This window comes from Cebidichthys violaceus, unplaced genomic scaffold, assembly GCF_023349555.1.
Source record: "Cebidichthys violaceus isolate CVI_PGR_0920_01 unplaced genomic scaffold, fCebVio1.0.p SCAF_42, whole genome shotgun sequence".
NCBI lineage: Eukaryota > Metazoa > Chordata > Actinopteri > Perciformes > Stichaeidae > Cebidichthys > Cebidichthys violaceus.
The window spans coordinates 1,810,600-1,826,795 of NW_027176617.1; the positions used below are offsets into that span (position 1 = coordinate 1,810,600).

A 16,196-nucleotide genomic window follows, 5' to 3' on the forward strand; every position below is an offset into this window, starting at 1 on the left:
TGATTATCCCACTGCAACATAGAGAAAAAAAATCACAGTCAATCTGGGAACTAAATATACAGTTTGTTTTTTCGTAAAACTTTCGTAAGTTTGTTTATACGTAAATATAGGAGTCCTATAAAAAACCTTCAAAACCACTGTGCTTGAGTTACCACAAGCAGTTTGTTTTGGAGGAAGCATATGTTGAATCTAAAGGAATAAGTGAACTTTGAGATAAACCCATTCTGACAGGATGAATGCTAGACAGCAGAGGATAAAGGTAGTAAAGTCAGAGACTAACTATTATATTAGATAGGGAACATCCTGTTCAGTGAGAGCTACAGAACTAAAATACATTTAGTTGTTTAATATTGTATGACATTCCTTTTGTAAGCTAAGACTAGAATAGTGTCGAAAAACTAAATGTTTTGTTATGCTTGATTAATTTAGTTGACTCAGCTTTATGTTAATTGCTCTGTTGATATAGTCATAAGTGATGTTGCAGTGTGGTGATAACATTGCAGTGTGATTATAGCGCTTATGCAATAACTGTTGTGAACTAGAAAATGCATTTCCTGCTGAAAATGCGTTGGAATGCTGAAAGCTGAAAGCTGAAATGAATTGCAAAAACATTGCTGAAAATACAGAAATGAGAGACTACCGGTCTGAAAAATGTTGAAGCTCGAAAGCATTTAAACTGCACTGCTGAAAACCCTTCTAGTTGAAACGTCTAACTATGGTGTCTGTAGCTGAAAGTATGAGAAAGAAGGCTTTGAAAGTTGAAGAAGTTTAACAGGATTTGAAGATTTTCTCCATAGATATCCCATTCAAAACAAATTGCAAAAAGCTTAATAATTCAAAAAGTTTAAAGATTACAAATATGAAAAATATCACCCCTCTCCTGAAAAAGCTGAATATTTTTATATTCAAACAGCTTCTGTGGCTTAAAAAAATGTCAGCAGTAGTGATATTTGTAGTAGTAGAAGTTGTAGTTGTAGTAGAAGTATTATTAGTAGTGGAAGTATTTGTAATTAGAAGAAGCAGTATAAGTAGTAGTATCAGTAGTCGTAGTAATAGCTGTAGTAGTGGTCGTAGTATTTAATATAACAGTAGTAGTAGTAGAAGAAGTAGTAATAGTAATGGCAGTATTTGAAGTGATAGCAGTAGTATTAGTACTAGTAGCAATCGTACTAATAGCTGTAGTAGTATTGGTACTGGTAGTAGCATGAATAGCAGCAGTAGTGGTAGCAGAGAGAGAGCCAGAGGGAGAGAGGGAGAGACAGAAAGAAAGACAGAGAGAGAAACACAGAATGACAGGAAGACAGAGATAGAGAGACTGAATGAATGAGTGTGAGAGAGTGACAAAGGCAGACAGACAGTTATTTGTACTGAGTGAGTGAGTGAGACAGGCAGACAGACAGTTATATGTACTGAGTGAGTGAGGGAGACAGGAGGACAGACAGCCATCTGGATTGAGTGAGAAGAGCAGACAGACAGTTATATGTACTGAGTGAGTGGGAGAGAGAGACAGACAGACAGACAGTTAGATGGACTGAGTGTGTGGGAGCGAGAGACAGACAGACAGACAGACAGTTAGATGGACTGAGTGTGTTGGAGAGAGAGAGACAGACAGACAGTTATATGAACTGAGTGAGTGAGTGAGACAGGCAAACAGACAGTTATATGAACTGAGTGAGTGAGTGAGTGAGACAGGCAGACAGACAGTTATATGTACTGAGTGAGTGAGTGAGTGAGACAGGTGGACAGACAGTCATCTGGATTGAGTGAGAAGAGCAGACAGACAGTTATATGTACTGAGTGAGTGGGAGAGAGAGACAGGCAGACAGACAGTCAGATGGACTGAGTGTGTGGGAAAGAGAGACAGGCAGACAGACAGTCAGATGGACTGAGTGTGTGGGAGAGAGAGACAGGCAGACAGACAGTTATATGAACTGAGTGAGTGAGTGAGACAGGCAAACAGACAGTTATATGAACTGAGTGAGTGAGACAGGCAGACAGTTATATGTACTGAGTGAGTGAGTGAGACAGGTGGACAGACAGTCATCTGGATTGAGTGAGAAGAGCAGACAGACAGTTATATGTACTGAGTGAGTGAGTGAGACAGGTGGACAGACAGTTATATGGAGTGAGTGAGTGAGACAGGTGGACAGACAGTTATATGGAGTGAGTGAGTGAGACAGGCAGACAGACAGTTATATGTACTGAGTGAGTGAGTGAGGCAGACAGACAGTTATATGTACTGAGTGTATAGAGAGAGACAGACAGACAGACAGACAGACAGAGAAAGAGAGAAAGTGTGTGTGTGTGTGTGTGTGTGTGTGTGTGTGTGTGTGTGTGTGTGTGTGTGTGTCATTGGTTCCCATGGTGACGACGCAGCAGTTGGAGAGTCTGTGAGTCTGTGTTTATAAACATTAGTAATTAGCTCAAGCACGAACACCTGTGAGCCTGCCGCCTTTTCATGAGAAAAAAACTGGAAAACACCTGTCAAACAAAACCACAAAACCCCCATAACCATAGCCCCTATTGCTACGATATTAAAACTGAAGTGCAAGGATGACTTGAAGAACAGATCATGTGAATATGGGATCTGTAGTCTAAAAAAAAGTGGCTTCAATGGCGATTTAGAAATGGGGTACGTTTGTCTGTGCAAGACTTTTTTGAAGTACGTTTTAACATTGGGGTCTATGGAGGAGAAAGTTGGTTTTCCTCTCAAGTAAAGGCTCTTGAGCCAAATGTGTAAACCTGTGGGATTCCAAAGTCATATGTCTACGACAAGGACAAGATTAGCTACGTTTCCATCCAAAAATTATGCATGTAGAGTGAAAATTGAGGAGTCAGTCGCAAAAGACAAATATTTTTTTCACAGGAATCTCAGGCTTCTCTTCACTCTAGCGATGACATCACGCACTCTAAGCTGCGCAATACACACCCATTATAAAAGCAGAAAAGGACTGAAAAACACATGAAAGCAAAAATGCTACTATTCAAAAAGTGTAAAAGATATCAAAATGATTATAAGATACAATCATTGGTCAGGGTTTTCTCAACATTTGAAAGTTTAAATGGTGTCTGTAGCTGAAAGTATGAGGAAGTAGAAGGATCTGAAAGTTGAACAAGTTTAAGAGGATTTAAAAATATTCTCCATAGACATCCCATTCAAAAAATAAGTTGCAAAAAGCTTAATAATTCAAAAAGTTGAAAGATTAGAAAAATTATGAGAAATAGCACCCCTCTCCTGAAAAAGCTGAACATTTATATAGTTGAATGGTTTCTGTAGCTTAAGAAATGTGGAAGTTATTAAGTGCCAAAATACGTACGGAAGAAATAGTTGAATAAAGATTCGAAGAACAATACTTGGAATGCTGAATCAGCATTCCAACAATTAAGGGGTAATAGGGATCATATTGGTATCTAATCAGAGGGGTTAGGGCCAGGGTCCTGAAGCTGCCCTTCATAACCAAGCGAGGTTCCCAACCACACGGGGTTCCTCCCCCAGCGGTGGCCCTTTAGAGCGGGTCCATCCTGGGGTCCATCCAGTCCTCCCACACCTATTACACACACACACACTTAAATCCGTTGTTATCCGGCAGTCGGGAAGGCCGACGTTTTTAGCCTGAAATAAGAGATACGACGGTGGCTAGTGGTATTAAGTTATCCTGGCTTTCACCTCCCTAAGCAGACTAGGACAGTCTTGCGTGTAGATTTTGGGGGGTGCGTTCATTACCTAGGTCAGAGGTTATTGAACAAGCCCTCTTCCAGCGCTTCACTCGCACTGGGAGGGGGTATAGGTTACGCAGCTAGGCTGTACACCTTTTCACTATAACCAGGAATAACAAATAAACACGCAAGTGTAGATTAGAAATGACCTGTACAGTGCCTGAACTAATCATCTGCTGTAAGAAGCAGCAGACTTGCAAAACAAATCACAGGATGCAGCTGTCTGTAATGTAAACAGGAAGTTCGCACCAGTGGTTTCTAAGTTTCAGTTCACTTCTCAAAGCATCTTCAGTGCACAGAGAGATGCTGCCACCCTGAGGCCACTTGAGGAACAACAGACATTAAACATTAATTTCTACTTATAATAAAATCTACAATGCATACTAAACACTGACACACACCTGGAATCAAAAAATGTTCCATCAAGGAGGCTGCCATTGTAGTGGTAGCGTACAAAGTCTCCAGCAACGGACTTCCTTGTGCAGGACTCAGGTATCATCTGATTGGTCACTGTGATCCCATCTCTGGGGTTGTGGAGGTCCAGGAGAACGACATCAAACACCAGAGACGCCTGTCCTGGGATGTCGCTTCCTAGAGCGAGACGAAGAAAGGGTTGAGGAACTACAGAAGCCTTGAACATGAACCTTGAACATGTAAGTAGTGAGTCGAGTTAAAGTTATTTATTGACAAGGTCAAGTATGAATTTCAATACAAATAATGAAAATGTGATGTGAACATGACAGTAGGGGAACCTTCTAAAAAGTAAAGAAATCTTTATTTATATAGTTAATTTTTGTATTGTTATTTTTAAAATATCTGGCATTAAAGGCAGGCCTTAATCAAAAGTAAGTTAAATGTTGTTGATGGTCTCCCTCATACCGGATTTTATATTTTGCTTCTTTATTGTTGGAAGTTATTTGAAAATGTTAATAAAATATATTGCTAGTAAAAGTAATGAATAGTATAACAGTATAATATAAAAATTGTCTCGTGTAAGTAAAATTATGGCAAAAAACAAATATTGGGAATACTTATATTGTGAGATTCATTATTTCCCTTTCTGTGGGAGGAAATGGATGAGAGGATCAATGCCAGTCTTTATCTGTTAGCTTGATTAGACAGCCAGCAGCCGGTTAGCTTAGCTTAGCACAAAGACTGAAAACAAAGCAAAAGCTTATTTGGCTGGAAAATGACGACAGAATTAGTCATAAAAATTATATTTTTCATTTTACTTCATTTAATTTTCCAAGATAAGAAGAAGTTGAAAATGCAAATAAAAAGTGTCAGTGATCAGGGCTAGGGTTTGGGAAAAGAAAAAGTCTACATTCTCCATCCCTGACTAGACTGAGAGGGAACAAGATGAGATGTTTAGTTTAACTGCATATGTTCACACCTATGTGTGATGTACCGCCACCTTCTGCTACAAATGTGCAACTACAGCACCTGTTGCTTTCCACAGTAAATATCAGTCTCTTGTTATTCTGAAAGATCCCTCACAGGACTGTCATCAGACTCAAGGAAACAAATGATAATAAAGACATTGTTAACACTCACCGTCTCCGTTCTCTCCGTATCCAAGTGACGGCGGCATAGTGATGATGCGTCTCTCTCCAACACACATTCCCAGAAGGCCCTGATCCATACCGGCAATCAGCCACCCAATCCCAACGTACGTGTCATAGGTACGCATACGGGTGTGGCTGCAGTGAAGGGTCGGGGAGAGAGGTTACATATGTGTGTGTGTGTGTGTGTGTGTGTGTGTGTGTGTGTGTGTGTGTGTGTGTGTGTGTGAATGAGAGACTATTACACAGAACAAACCTGGAATCAAAGAGTGTGCCGTCCAGCAGGGTGCCATTGTAGTGGTAGCGAACGTAGTCGGACACCTCCACCTTTCTGGAGCAGTTGGAGGGCGTGTGGTACGTTTTGATCTGGACGCCGTCCTCCGGGTTCCACACGTCGAGCAGCAGGACGTCAAAATGGAGGATCGAATCTGCAGGGATGATGTCACCTGAGGAGAAAAGAAAAGAGCAAGTCAGCAGACGGTACTTTCTGGTCTGACTCTCGTGTATTGATCACTCTCACACTAGATCTTAGCAATATGACCTGAAGTCTGTGTCAACATAAATCCCTATTAGTGCCTTCCTCTCTCCATGAACCTGGCAGTGATGAACGAGAGTAATGCTTTGGAGTTGACGTGGTTGGGAAGTCGTTTATTAGACTGCTGCATTACTAATACAATTTTACATCAAAGTTTTTTGTTTTTTTCTAATCAGGATTTGTTTGTGTTGATCAATGAATCAAACATGCATTTTGAAAATTGTGGGACTTGAAAGACTGTCCATTCATTAAAAAAAAAAAATTAAAACTAGGTTTTTAAGTTTCTAGCTCAAAATTGGAACATCTGGGTGACTTTTATCAATGCTCACTATGAAACCAGTGGTTTATATAATATCAAATCAGACTGTGAAGTCACCCAAAATAAATGATGAATTATAGCAATGGGTATGACTAGACATTCTTTTCTTTAGTTGTTTTGCATTAAAACAGATGTTTTTGTAAAATAGTCTAAAACAGTGGACCCCTAAATTAATAAATTAATACACATTAAATCACAGACCTTCACTTACCTTCACTTACTTATACAGTGAATTAATAGCAAAAATAAACTATTCCCCATTTTTGCCAATTGATTATCTAAATAGTTTGATGGTTTTATCGTATCAACTGTTTTGGATGTATTATGGTTTTACAGAATTTATCAGTCAAAAATAATCTGCGACTCTAGTAATAAGTGGGTAGTAATACAAAGTAACTCCCCCTTATGTCATTAAACCCTCTAGATTTCCAGAAATAGGACATGTCTGTGGTTTTCTCAGTGTCTTGTCCACTCACCAACATCTCAAACATGAGCATTACTCCCTGTCTTTTGGGCCTTTAATAGCTCAACAAGCATACAGGAAACATAGATATGGTGAAGAAGGTGAAGCTTAGTAGGTGGGAGTGGGGGGAGGTGGAGGAAGGGTGCAAGGAATGTGTGGGCGGCAGCCTTTCAATCTTCACTACTACTAAGCTGGCAGGCCTCTTTCCAGTTTAAATCTCTCTCTACCTCCTCCAAATTCTCACCTCTCTATCTTCTCCTCTCTCTGTCTAACCTTCTCTCTGATACAGACTTGTTGTTACCTGTCCACACATGCCCCCCCCGCTCTCCCCTCTATCCCATGATCTAACTATTCCATGCGCACACACACACTAAGTGTGTATGTGCGCATGGAAATGGTCACTCCATGTAAACAGACCCTCTACATTTTTACCCTTATCACTGCAATCACATGCAAATATATCAACATTTTGTGACACAAACACTCTCCGGTGCACACTGGCCCGGATCTATTCATGTTCATATAAAGATCGAGATTTGTAAAGTTTTTCTTCCATCTGCTAATGCTCTGGCATCTGCAGTGTAGTTACTAAGAGCGGAAAATCTTGATCCTGAGCATCTTCCTCTGATCTGCTTCCTGGTTTGTGACGTCCCTCTGACATCATTAAACATGGGTGCTTTGGAAAAGCCCACTTCTTCTCTGCTTCGACTGACTCTAGTTCACAATACGGTACTTTCTGCAAAGACTGTCATTTTTGTCCCTTAAGCTCCTGCCAATGTCCCTCATTGTTACCGTGAGCAGTGCCAGCTGTGTGCTCACTCATCTGTGTATTTATAATAACTCCCCAGAGGAATAAACACACTGTCCTCAAACTTCTTGGAGAACATGTTATATTCTGTCCTGCCTGATTCAAAACAATCAGGCAGAACAGGGATGTGCTAATATGATAGGAAGTTTAAAACACACCGTATCCCTGTTTGCCATATGCGAGGTGAGGTGGGATCTTGACCAGGCTTCTCTCGTTGACACACATCCCCACTAGAGCTTTGTCCATGCCTGCGATCAACTTCTTCTGGCCAACAAACACATTGTAGGTGCTGCCACGGTCGTAACTGGAACACATACACATAAACACGTTATTTTATTTACATTCATTCGGTGCCTCAAAACTGCAAAACTGCAAAAGTTTCTTCACCAGTGACCATATTTGTTGTGGGAAAACAATTTGGGAGGAACAATTAAATCTCCCACCTTGTTTTGACAACTCACTCAGAAAAAAAATCCCTTCACAGAGTTCAGATTCATCCAGAGAGACTCTAAAGTGAGTATTAAAGTGTCTCGTGCAAATTATACTTCTATTTATACATACTGTCATTTTGTGCCTGGACTTAAGTTATTTTGGATGTGAGATGAAAATGTCACCATCTTTACAGGCTTTGATGTACTGAGATAAAACACACAGACATGGCCCAATTTAAATGTGTAAGATTTAACTTTACTTAGGAATATATGTGAGCACAGGGCCACTCTACAAGACAAGGCCCCAAAGTTAGCTAATACTGCAGAGGCTGCATACTTTAGTACTTCAAATCCTTTAACAAATGTGCAATTAATGAAAAAACAAGTGGATCTGAGGCTTTTGGGGCCCTCAGGGGTCAAGGGGCCCTGCGTTGAAAGCAGACTGTTACACTGTTACTACAGTTGATAATATAGGAGGTTCCCAAAGTGGAGGGCAGGCACCTTCAGAAAACCATGCAGAGCATTAGGTATAAGGACTTGGTCCTCAAGTTTCATTGAATCCAGTGTGATCAAGCAGGCCTAATATCTATATAGCAGTAAAACTCTCCATCTGATCAAACAGGGGCCTTTAGTGTAATCACTGTGGATATTAAAAGGTCTCGGGGCCCTTGGGTTAAGCATACATGGATTCAGAGTTCAGTCAGCCTGCCTGCCTGCGTGGCTAACAAGGGCGAACGCGCACTTTTACGCAGCGCGCACGCTAATTCCCACCGTGCACCCGGGTCTGCTCTGCACACAGAGACTAAAAGTGGGAATAAATTCCTTCCTCGCGCGATACTCACCTAGAGTCGAACTTCTTGCCGTCCGGAAACATGCCATTGTAGTGATACCTGACATAATCCCCTACTTTTACTGCGCGCACACACTGCTCTGGCATGAAAGTTTTCTCAATGAAGATGTCGTCTAACGGTACTGGAGGAGCGTTGCAGGCGGCGAACGCCACCAGAACCGACAAATACAGCATCCCCTGCACGCACTGGGTCATTTTCACTGCCGACAAAACTCTCAGACGATGGAGATAACTGTGAGTACGGCCTGTGTGCTCCCTCCCTGATCCCCGGTGGTTTCCTCTACTCCGGACTTGGATAGAAGTCCTGCCCCGATCGCACGGCAGGAATGATCACGTGTCAAGCTAGACAAAACGGTATCACTTCCGGTTGGACTTTAAAGACACAACGTCGAGTGGATACTTTAATATCGCGTATTGTTCATGAAGCACAACTACAAATGGCTACAAAATATATAAACAGATGCCCTCTGTGAGACACAAACAAATGCGATCAAAGCTTTGATAGCCAAACGTGCTTTTACTTTGAAATTGTACTTTATATTTCCTGTCACTTCCTGCTTCTTTCTAGCTATTGACGTCCTCTGGGGTTGAATGGGATAGTTTTGGGCACCACGTATTGCTCCTGCGCAGTGCAGCTTCTGATATGTGTCAACGTGGTAACGTAGGGGTCTCCACACATCTGCAAACAACCCCCCCCCCCCCCGTTCCCATTTAAATCACTATGATACGCACACATCCAGAGATGGATCCGCCTCTGAATTGCAGTCAAATGAGCAGAACACATAACGTTTCACCTAAGATGATGCTCTACATGGATCCTGACTTGTGTTGGTGGGGTTCAGGCCTGTTGAGGGGGGGGGGGCAGACCAGACAGGAATGTCTCTACGTGGCAGTGGGAGGACGCATCACTCTCACCATGCAGGGGTTTAATTAGTGACGGAGAGGAAAGAAGTTTAAAGAGCAGAGTTTTATTGAATCATTTGTTCTTGGTCAGTCCTGAAGTTTAAATACATGTCTAAATTACCTTGTCCCTTATCTATAAAGTACATGATTTTCTCCCTCACTTATGAAGTTATAAAAGCTCTTTTCTCTGTCAGGTTGTTACTTGTCCTGTAAAAGGACGTAACAAGAGCAGTGATTTACTCGTGTGAGTTGTGTGAGTGGGAGGAGCAGCTCCCGTAGCCCCCACCCGCTGGAGCGGCCGTTCCAGCTTTTTGCGCCCGGGGGTGGGGAGGCTTTGTCCGGATACGTCGTGGAACTTGAGGCGGTCCTAGAGACCCACGTTCCAACTCCGGGATCACCCCCAGTCCACCATTAACCAAACTTAAAAATGGCACCGTCCGCGTCTTCCCAATTCTTCTCGGCGCTTGTACTCGCATTTTTCATCTCTGTGGTGAACTCCCAGTATGAGAAATACAGCTTCAGGAGTTTCCCCAGGCACGAGCTGATGCCCCTGGAGTCCGCTTACAAGTACGCACTGGACCAGTACACCGGAGAGAAGTGGAAGGAGACGGTGGAGTACATAGAGGTGTCTCTGCGGCTGTACCGGCTGCTGAGGGACAGCGAGGCCTTCTGCAACCTGAACTGCAGCTCTGTGAGGCTGGAAGACGAGCAGAAGTTTGCGGAGTTTCCAGAGTTGCGGGCGTTCGGTAACGTTATGAAGAGGGCGCAGTGTCTGAAGCGCTGCAAACAGGGGCTGCCCGCTTTCAGGCAGGCCATGCCCAGCCGGGACACTATAGTTGAATTTGAGGAGAGAGAGCCGTACAAATACCTGCAGTACGCCTACTTCAAAGTGAGCACGTTACATGTGTTTAATATGTGGGGTCACGAGGAGGGTCGAGGGGTTCCAAACCTTATGTTGTTTCACGTGTTTGTTTATCTTGTTATGATACTCAGTATTAGGTGGTGGTTTTCAGTTCCTTTCCCAACGGCACTGACGGTGTTTTCTCGTGTCTTTGCTTTCTGACGTCACCTGCGTGCCACGGATGCACAGGTCTGTTAGCGTTAAATTCTGTTCTGCACGCGGGGAGGCCCTGGACTTTTTACCTGCTTGAGTTTTCTTGTCCTTTCTATTGAGAAGTAAAAGAAACACAAATAAAGAAACAAAAACAAAAATTTAACTTGTCTTTACCTCTACAAGATAACTATTTTCGATTTAGGACTAAGTTATGAATCACAGTTTATTTAGAGTCATTTGGCCTAATTTTAAGCTTATGTTGCCGTGGAAACAGAGGTGTGATAAATTAAGAGGAAACCCCTGAATACCTACATTGTTTTAATTTGACCTGATAATTGACAAAACCAACATTAATTTATAGTGATCTAAAATATTGTCCTCCATTCAGTTATTCTGGAATTATTTATTGGCGATATATGAGTTTTGGAGTCCCTTCAACCACTCCACATTGTACCACAGTGTAATGTTTGCATTACATTTATTTTATTTTCTCAACTAATAGCCGTTTGCAATGTGTGTTTGTGTTATTTCTCCCAGTCCGACAACCTGGCCAAGGCGGTGTCTGCTGCCCACACCTTCCTGCTGAAACACCCAAACGATGAGATGATGCAGAGGAACATGGCTTACTACAAGAGTCTGCCTGGATCCGACGAACACCTCAAAGACCTGGAGACCAAATCCTATGAGGTGCACATAAACACACAAACAGAATCAGAATGAGGAGTAAACATGGAGAGGCTGCATGCATGTAAGAGATACACCCATACCCACGTCTTTGTTAATCTATTTAAATATACACAATCCATCCTATTATTGGCTGTGTGGGTGTGCTGATGGAGTAGCACTCTGTGGTGAACATGGCCAAGCTGGCCACATCATGGGGAGAGTCATTCATAGACACCAGTGCTTCCCCAAATAGGGCCTGGGGACCCTTTAGTGGTCCTTGACAGGGCTGTAGTCGCCCCAGCAGGAATGAGTAAAGAGTAGGTTCGGCAATGAACACAGCAGAAATACACTAACCACTGCAACCGCAGCACCACGATCCAGAAACTATCTAATGCAGATCTTGACACTAGAGATATTACGGCGGTAAGTTGCCACAAGTGTGAAACCTTTCTGCCTGAAATAATGTCTGTGTTAACACAAGCTTGAGAGATTCAACATTTTGTTCTATGATACAAAATACGGTCAGTAACTTCCCCTCTAGTGACGTTTGAAGCTTTTAAGTGTGCTAAACAAGGCGGTTGCTAAAAAGTGGCTAAATGAGACCGTAAGACGTCATTACGCCGACTAGTCCACCTTTAGCTTCGCGGTGGTGACGTGAAGTTATGCGACCGTGGTGGAGTTAATTTATAGCCTGACGTTAGCTTCTACTTCTATCACTTGCATGCATGTTTTAAAAAAAGAGTGGTTTTAAGAGTCTATTCCCAACTTCCTATCTTTTTGCGTCCCAGTGCATCTTTTCGGGACAACATGGACAGCCACAGCAAAATGGTGTTTGTATGGCGCGTCTCTGAGCGTCACAAGCATCTATAGAGGAACTACATCGAATACCACAGCGCCATTATCAAAGAAGAAAAGCTACAACCTTAAAGCCTAAAAAAAATCTAATTTAAGACATTTCAAGGATTTACGGTAATCCTATTAAAAGAGATGGGAGCAGTAGTCTTGTATCCTACAGCATGCCCGCAAAGACTTCTTCTAGCACAAATCAACAAACTAACTCGAAAAGCTGGATCTAGTATTGCTGAAAATGGGCTGTAAATATTCAAGTCGATCTACATTTCATAAAATCCCAAGGTCCATCTTTGAATAGAAGCCTTTTTCTGTGGATGCCTGATTTGGGCAGTTTTCCAGCGGGAGAGAAAGAGCATAGAGGCAAAAAGCTCATAGGATGAGTCTTTAAAAAATGTATATCTGGAGATATATATATGTGTAAATACATGGAGAATTTTTTAATGAGTTCTAAATGTTCGACAGTTCATTCTGTGTGATCTCAGAGAAAGAGAACTGGTGGGGTGTAGAAGAAGAAACAGGTGGAGGGGGGTATCAAAGTTACATGTTAGTTTTTTAAGAGATGTAACAAAATAATCATTGAAAGCAATATTTTCCACTAAGTAATAAAAGTGCCATGTAATTCATTTGTTGTTTTTTCTTCTCATATTCATATTTATATTGTCTGCCATTATGTTTTAAGTTTAGAAGCATTGCAGCAGTTGCTCCTGTTATAGGTCACAATAGCAACACAGATCAATACCATTGATTTTAATAAGAAAGGGACTTGTAACCTTGTGGAATGCTTCAGTAATGCAATCATGTCCAGATTAAACAATATCTGTGTGTTATTGCAGACACTGTTTGTGCGTGCAGTGCGGGCGTACAATGGAGAAAACTTTCGGACTTCGGTGTCAGACATGGAGCTGTCTCTGCGTGATTTCTTCAAGGTCTACGACGAGTGTCTGGCTGCGTCCGAGGGCCCCAGGGACGTCAAAGATTTCAAGGACTTCTACCCCTCCATAGCCGGTCAGTTCATGTGTGTTCATGTTGTGTTCTAACTCTGTTCTTCCTGCCCTGTCCATCTATACCTGCATTTCTCTTTTGTTAAAAATCCAAACCTTTTGCATCGGTCTTCCTTTTCTCATTTAATGAAGCCTTTTTTCAACACTTTCTTGTAATGCCTAAGTTGAATAATTTTTTTCTCTCCATCATAATTTTTTGAACCTTTCCTCTTCAGATCACTACATAGAGGTCCTTGACAGGAAAGTGAGTTGTGAAAGTGACCTGACACCTGTTGTAGGAGGTTTCGTGGTTGACAATTTTGTGGCCACCATGTACCACTACCTGCAGTTTGCCTATTACAAATGTGAGTAGCGTGTTGTTTCCAAACCTCTACTGTGTTATTATGACTGAATTCCCTGGATTAAGTTCTGTAATCATGTTTTCAGTGAATGACCTGAAGAACGCCGTACCGTGTGCAGCCAGCTACGTGCTCTTTGACCCCAGCGATGAAGTTATGAAGAATAACGTGGCCTATTACCAGTTCCACAAAAGCCGGTGGGAGCTGACGGAGGAGGACTTCCTCCCCAGAGCAGTGAGACATATTCATGACTACAAATTTTGTGCACCCAGTTCCTATTAGATATGAATAAACAAACAAGATACAACATGCTAATTGGTGAGCTTTTTGGGTTGCTGGTAGGCAGATTTTGTTGCCTTTGGACAGAGCCAGGCTAGCTGTTTCCCCTTGTCTCCAGTCTTTATGCTAAGTGGGGCTAACTGGCTTAGCATGGTCAGACTTTTGAGTGTTATCAGTCTTCCCATCTACAGTAACTCATGGCAGGAAAGCAAATAAGGGTACTGCTTTTACTTCAAATAGGTTCAAAAGGTAACCTTAGGAGTCTTTTAGTCGGTTAGGTGAGAAGTTTGACACTCTACGCCAGCAGCCTTTTAGCTTAACTAAAATACTTGAAACAGAGGATAACAGCTGGCCCGGCTCTGTCTGAGGGTGAACAAATTTGCCTCTAAAGCTCTCTAATTAAAACTTTGTATTTTGTTTGTTTATGTTGTGGTGTTACCTGAGGTTGTGTGTGCACATTTTTTTGCCAGGTGCAGAGACTTTGTGACAAAACCAAGGGGGCTGTTTGTTTGTGTCCAGTCTTTGTGCTAAGCTAAGCTAACCGTCTGCTTTATATTTAATAGACATACTGTATATTACAGTGATATCAATCTACGAATGTAACTCAGTAATAAACCAAAAAGGCATATTTATTTTAAGGTACTCTGGACTAACTACATGTCAAACTGACTCAGCACGTGCACTCTGCCTTCTTTCTCTGTTTTGTTTCTTTGCTTCACTATGACACACATTTTACCTGCTGTGCTCCTGTGTGTGTGTGTGTGTGTGTGTGTGTGTGTGTGTGTGTGTGTGTGTGTGTGTGTGTGTGCGTGTGCGTGTGTGCGTGTGTGTGTTTGCGCGCTACAGGAGGCACTGCGGTACTACAATCAGACCACATTGCAGCTACAAATGTTAGAGTTCTCCAGACAGCGCCTGGTGAGCGACGACGAGGTGAGTGCTTGTAATACATATTTTTGTGTGTTAGTGCATCACAGGATGCTTTTAGCCGGGGAGATATCTTTTAAGTGAACAATTTACCCTTAAAAATAGACCTGCATGATTCCCTTGTTATCAGTTAGAGTTTGGATCAGGCTCTGTTCTTGTGTCACTTATGGAAAAATCCTGGATTCTTCAGTCTGATCACATGACACCCTGCAGTACAATGTAGGTTCTGTGTTTATCAAGCTGCAATGTGGCAGACGGCCATCAGGTGGCAGCAAGACACCGGCATTTTTTTAAAATTCTTACGCTGCAGCACAAGCACACCCTGTATAAACCAGGAGTACATGCTGTATGTGGCGAACACCTGTCAGTTCTTGGCTGTCATCTCTTTAGTAATGCCAGGTGAGAAATCACAGATAGAACTGTGAGTCAGATATTTAATGCTTATGCACTTCAAACAGACCCTCCTGAGTTGTCTCTATTTTTTTCTTTTTCGTGTGTGTGTGTGTGTGTGTGTCCGCAGGGGGAGGTGGTGGAGTTTATAGATGAGTTCCTGGATGGTGATGAAATGCCCAAATTGGAAATACCGGCGAAACAATGAAACACACACAAAAACACCCCCCCCCCCCCCAGTTTGTATTTATTGGGTTTTGCAAGAGGCTCTGAGTGGTCACTGTGTCTTTACCTGCAGAACCACATCCTGAACATTTTTTTAACTTCCTATTTTGTGCACTAAACATCCAGTTCAGTGGTATGAACACATAGCACAGTGACAATGATGTTAATAAAGATAGAAATATTTTTACTTGCTGTTTTATGGGTCCGTTCCTCCACTGTGAATCATGTATGTTGTCGGTTACAATGAAATGATAATAAAACTCGACAAACATGTCTTTCAAGTAAACACTGTAGTGTTGTCGTAATACTACAGTTGGGGATGTGATCGGTTGTGAGTAACGCCTATTTAGTCTAGGACTGCAACTATATCTGCCAGTAAGTAACTAATATAATAATATATAATATACATAATTGTTTGGTAAATGGCTAAATATGCTCGTCACATTATCCTAAAACCTAAATTCATGTCTTCAGGTTTTTCCTGTCCAACCATCTATCAACTTACTATCACACAAGACAAAAGCAGCAAATAATCACAACTGACAAGTTGGAACCAGGGAATGATCTAGAATTTGTGCTCGAAAAATGACTTAAATGATTAATTCATTTAGTCCATTGATATTTGACTGGAGTCCTAATACAGCAGGATGTTTGCGAGGGTCCTTCAGACGAGACCCGGGCTGTGCTGAGCAGAGAGACATCCAGAGAAAACACTGAGTTGTTTAATAATGTTTGAACATTGAGTCTCTGTGCAGTTTGTCACACGGTGATGTAAAAACCCCACAGGGGAACATTCTCGCTGTGTTACTGTTAGTCTCTCTCTGACTCTGCGTTCTCATTTCTCTCCTGCCTGTATTTGCCCGTCTCTTTTATTCCCGC

At 42.0% G+C, this 16,196-nt stretch overlaps 2 protein-coding genes across 2 annotated transcripts in view; one reads left to right on the plus strand and one right to left on the minus strand.

Moving 5' to 3' along the window:
• The window catches only part of fkbp9 (FKBP prolyl isomerase 9), a 12,726-nt gene extending 3,735 nt beyond the window's left edge, over nucleotides 1-8,991 (minus strand). The window contains exons 1-5 of the mRNA XM_068728622.1: nucleotides 8,678-8,991; nucleotides 7,563-7,708; nucleotides 5,536-5,725; nucleotides 5,272-5,417; nucleotides 4,119-4,308 (exon numbers count right to left, since the gene is read on the minus strand). Of these exons, the coding sequence (XP_068584723.1) occupies nucleotides 4,119-4,308; nucleotides 5,272-5,417; nucleotides 5,536-5,725; nucleotides 7,563-7,708; nucleotides 8,678-8,880 (875 nt within the window). The 5' untranslated portion in view covers nucleotides 8,881-8,991. The remainder of the gene's footprint in view (nucleotides 1-4,118; nucleotides 4,309-5,271; nucleotides 5,418-5,535; nucleotides 5,726-7,562; nucleotides 7,709-8,677) is intronic.
• Nucleotides 8,992-9,889: 898 nt separating this feature from the next.
• Nucleotides 9,890-15,504, plus strand: crtap (cartilage associated protein). Its single transcript, XM_068728680.1, has 7 exons — nucleotides 9,890-10,477; nucleotides 11,180-11,329; nucleotides 12,994-13,165; nucleotides 13,377-13,505; nucleotides 13,588-13,733; nucleotides 14,625-14,708; nucleotides 15,223-15,504. The coding sequence occupies exons 1-7, from the start codon at nucleotides 10,016-10,018 to the stop codon at nucleotides 15,298-15,300; spliced, it is 1,221 nt and encodes a 406-aa protein (XP_068584781.1). The 5' UTR covers nucleotides 9,890-10,015; the 3' UTR covers nucleotides 15,301-15,504.
• The last annotated feature ends 692 nt before the right edge of the window (nucleotides 15,505-16,196 follow it).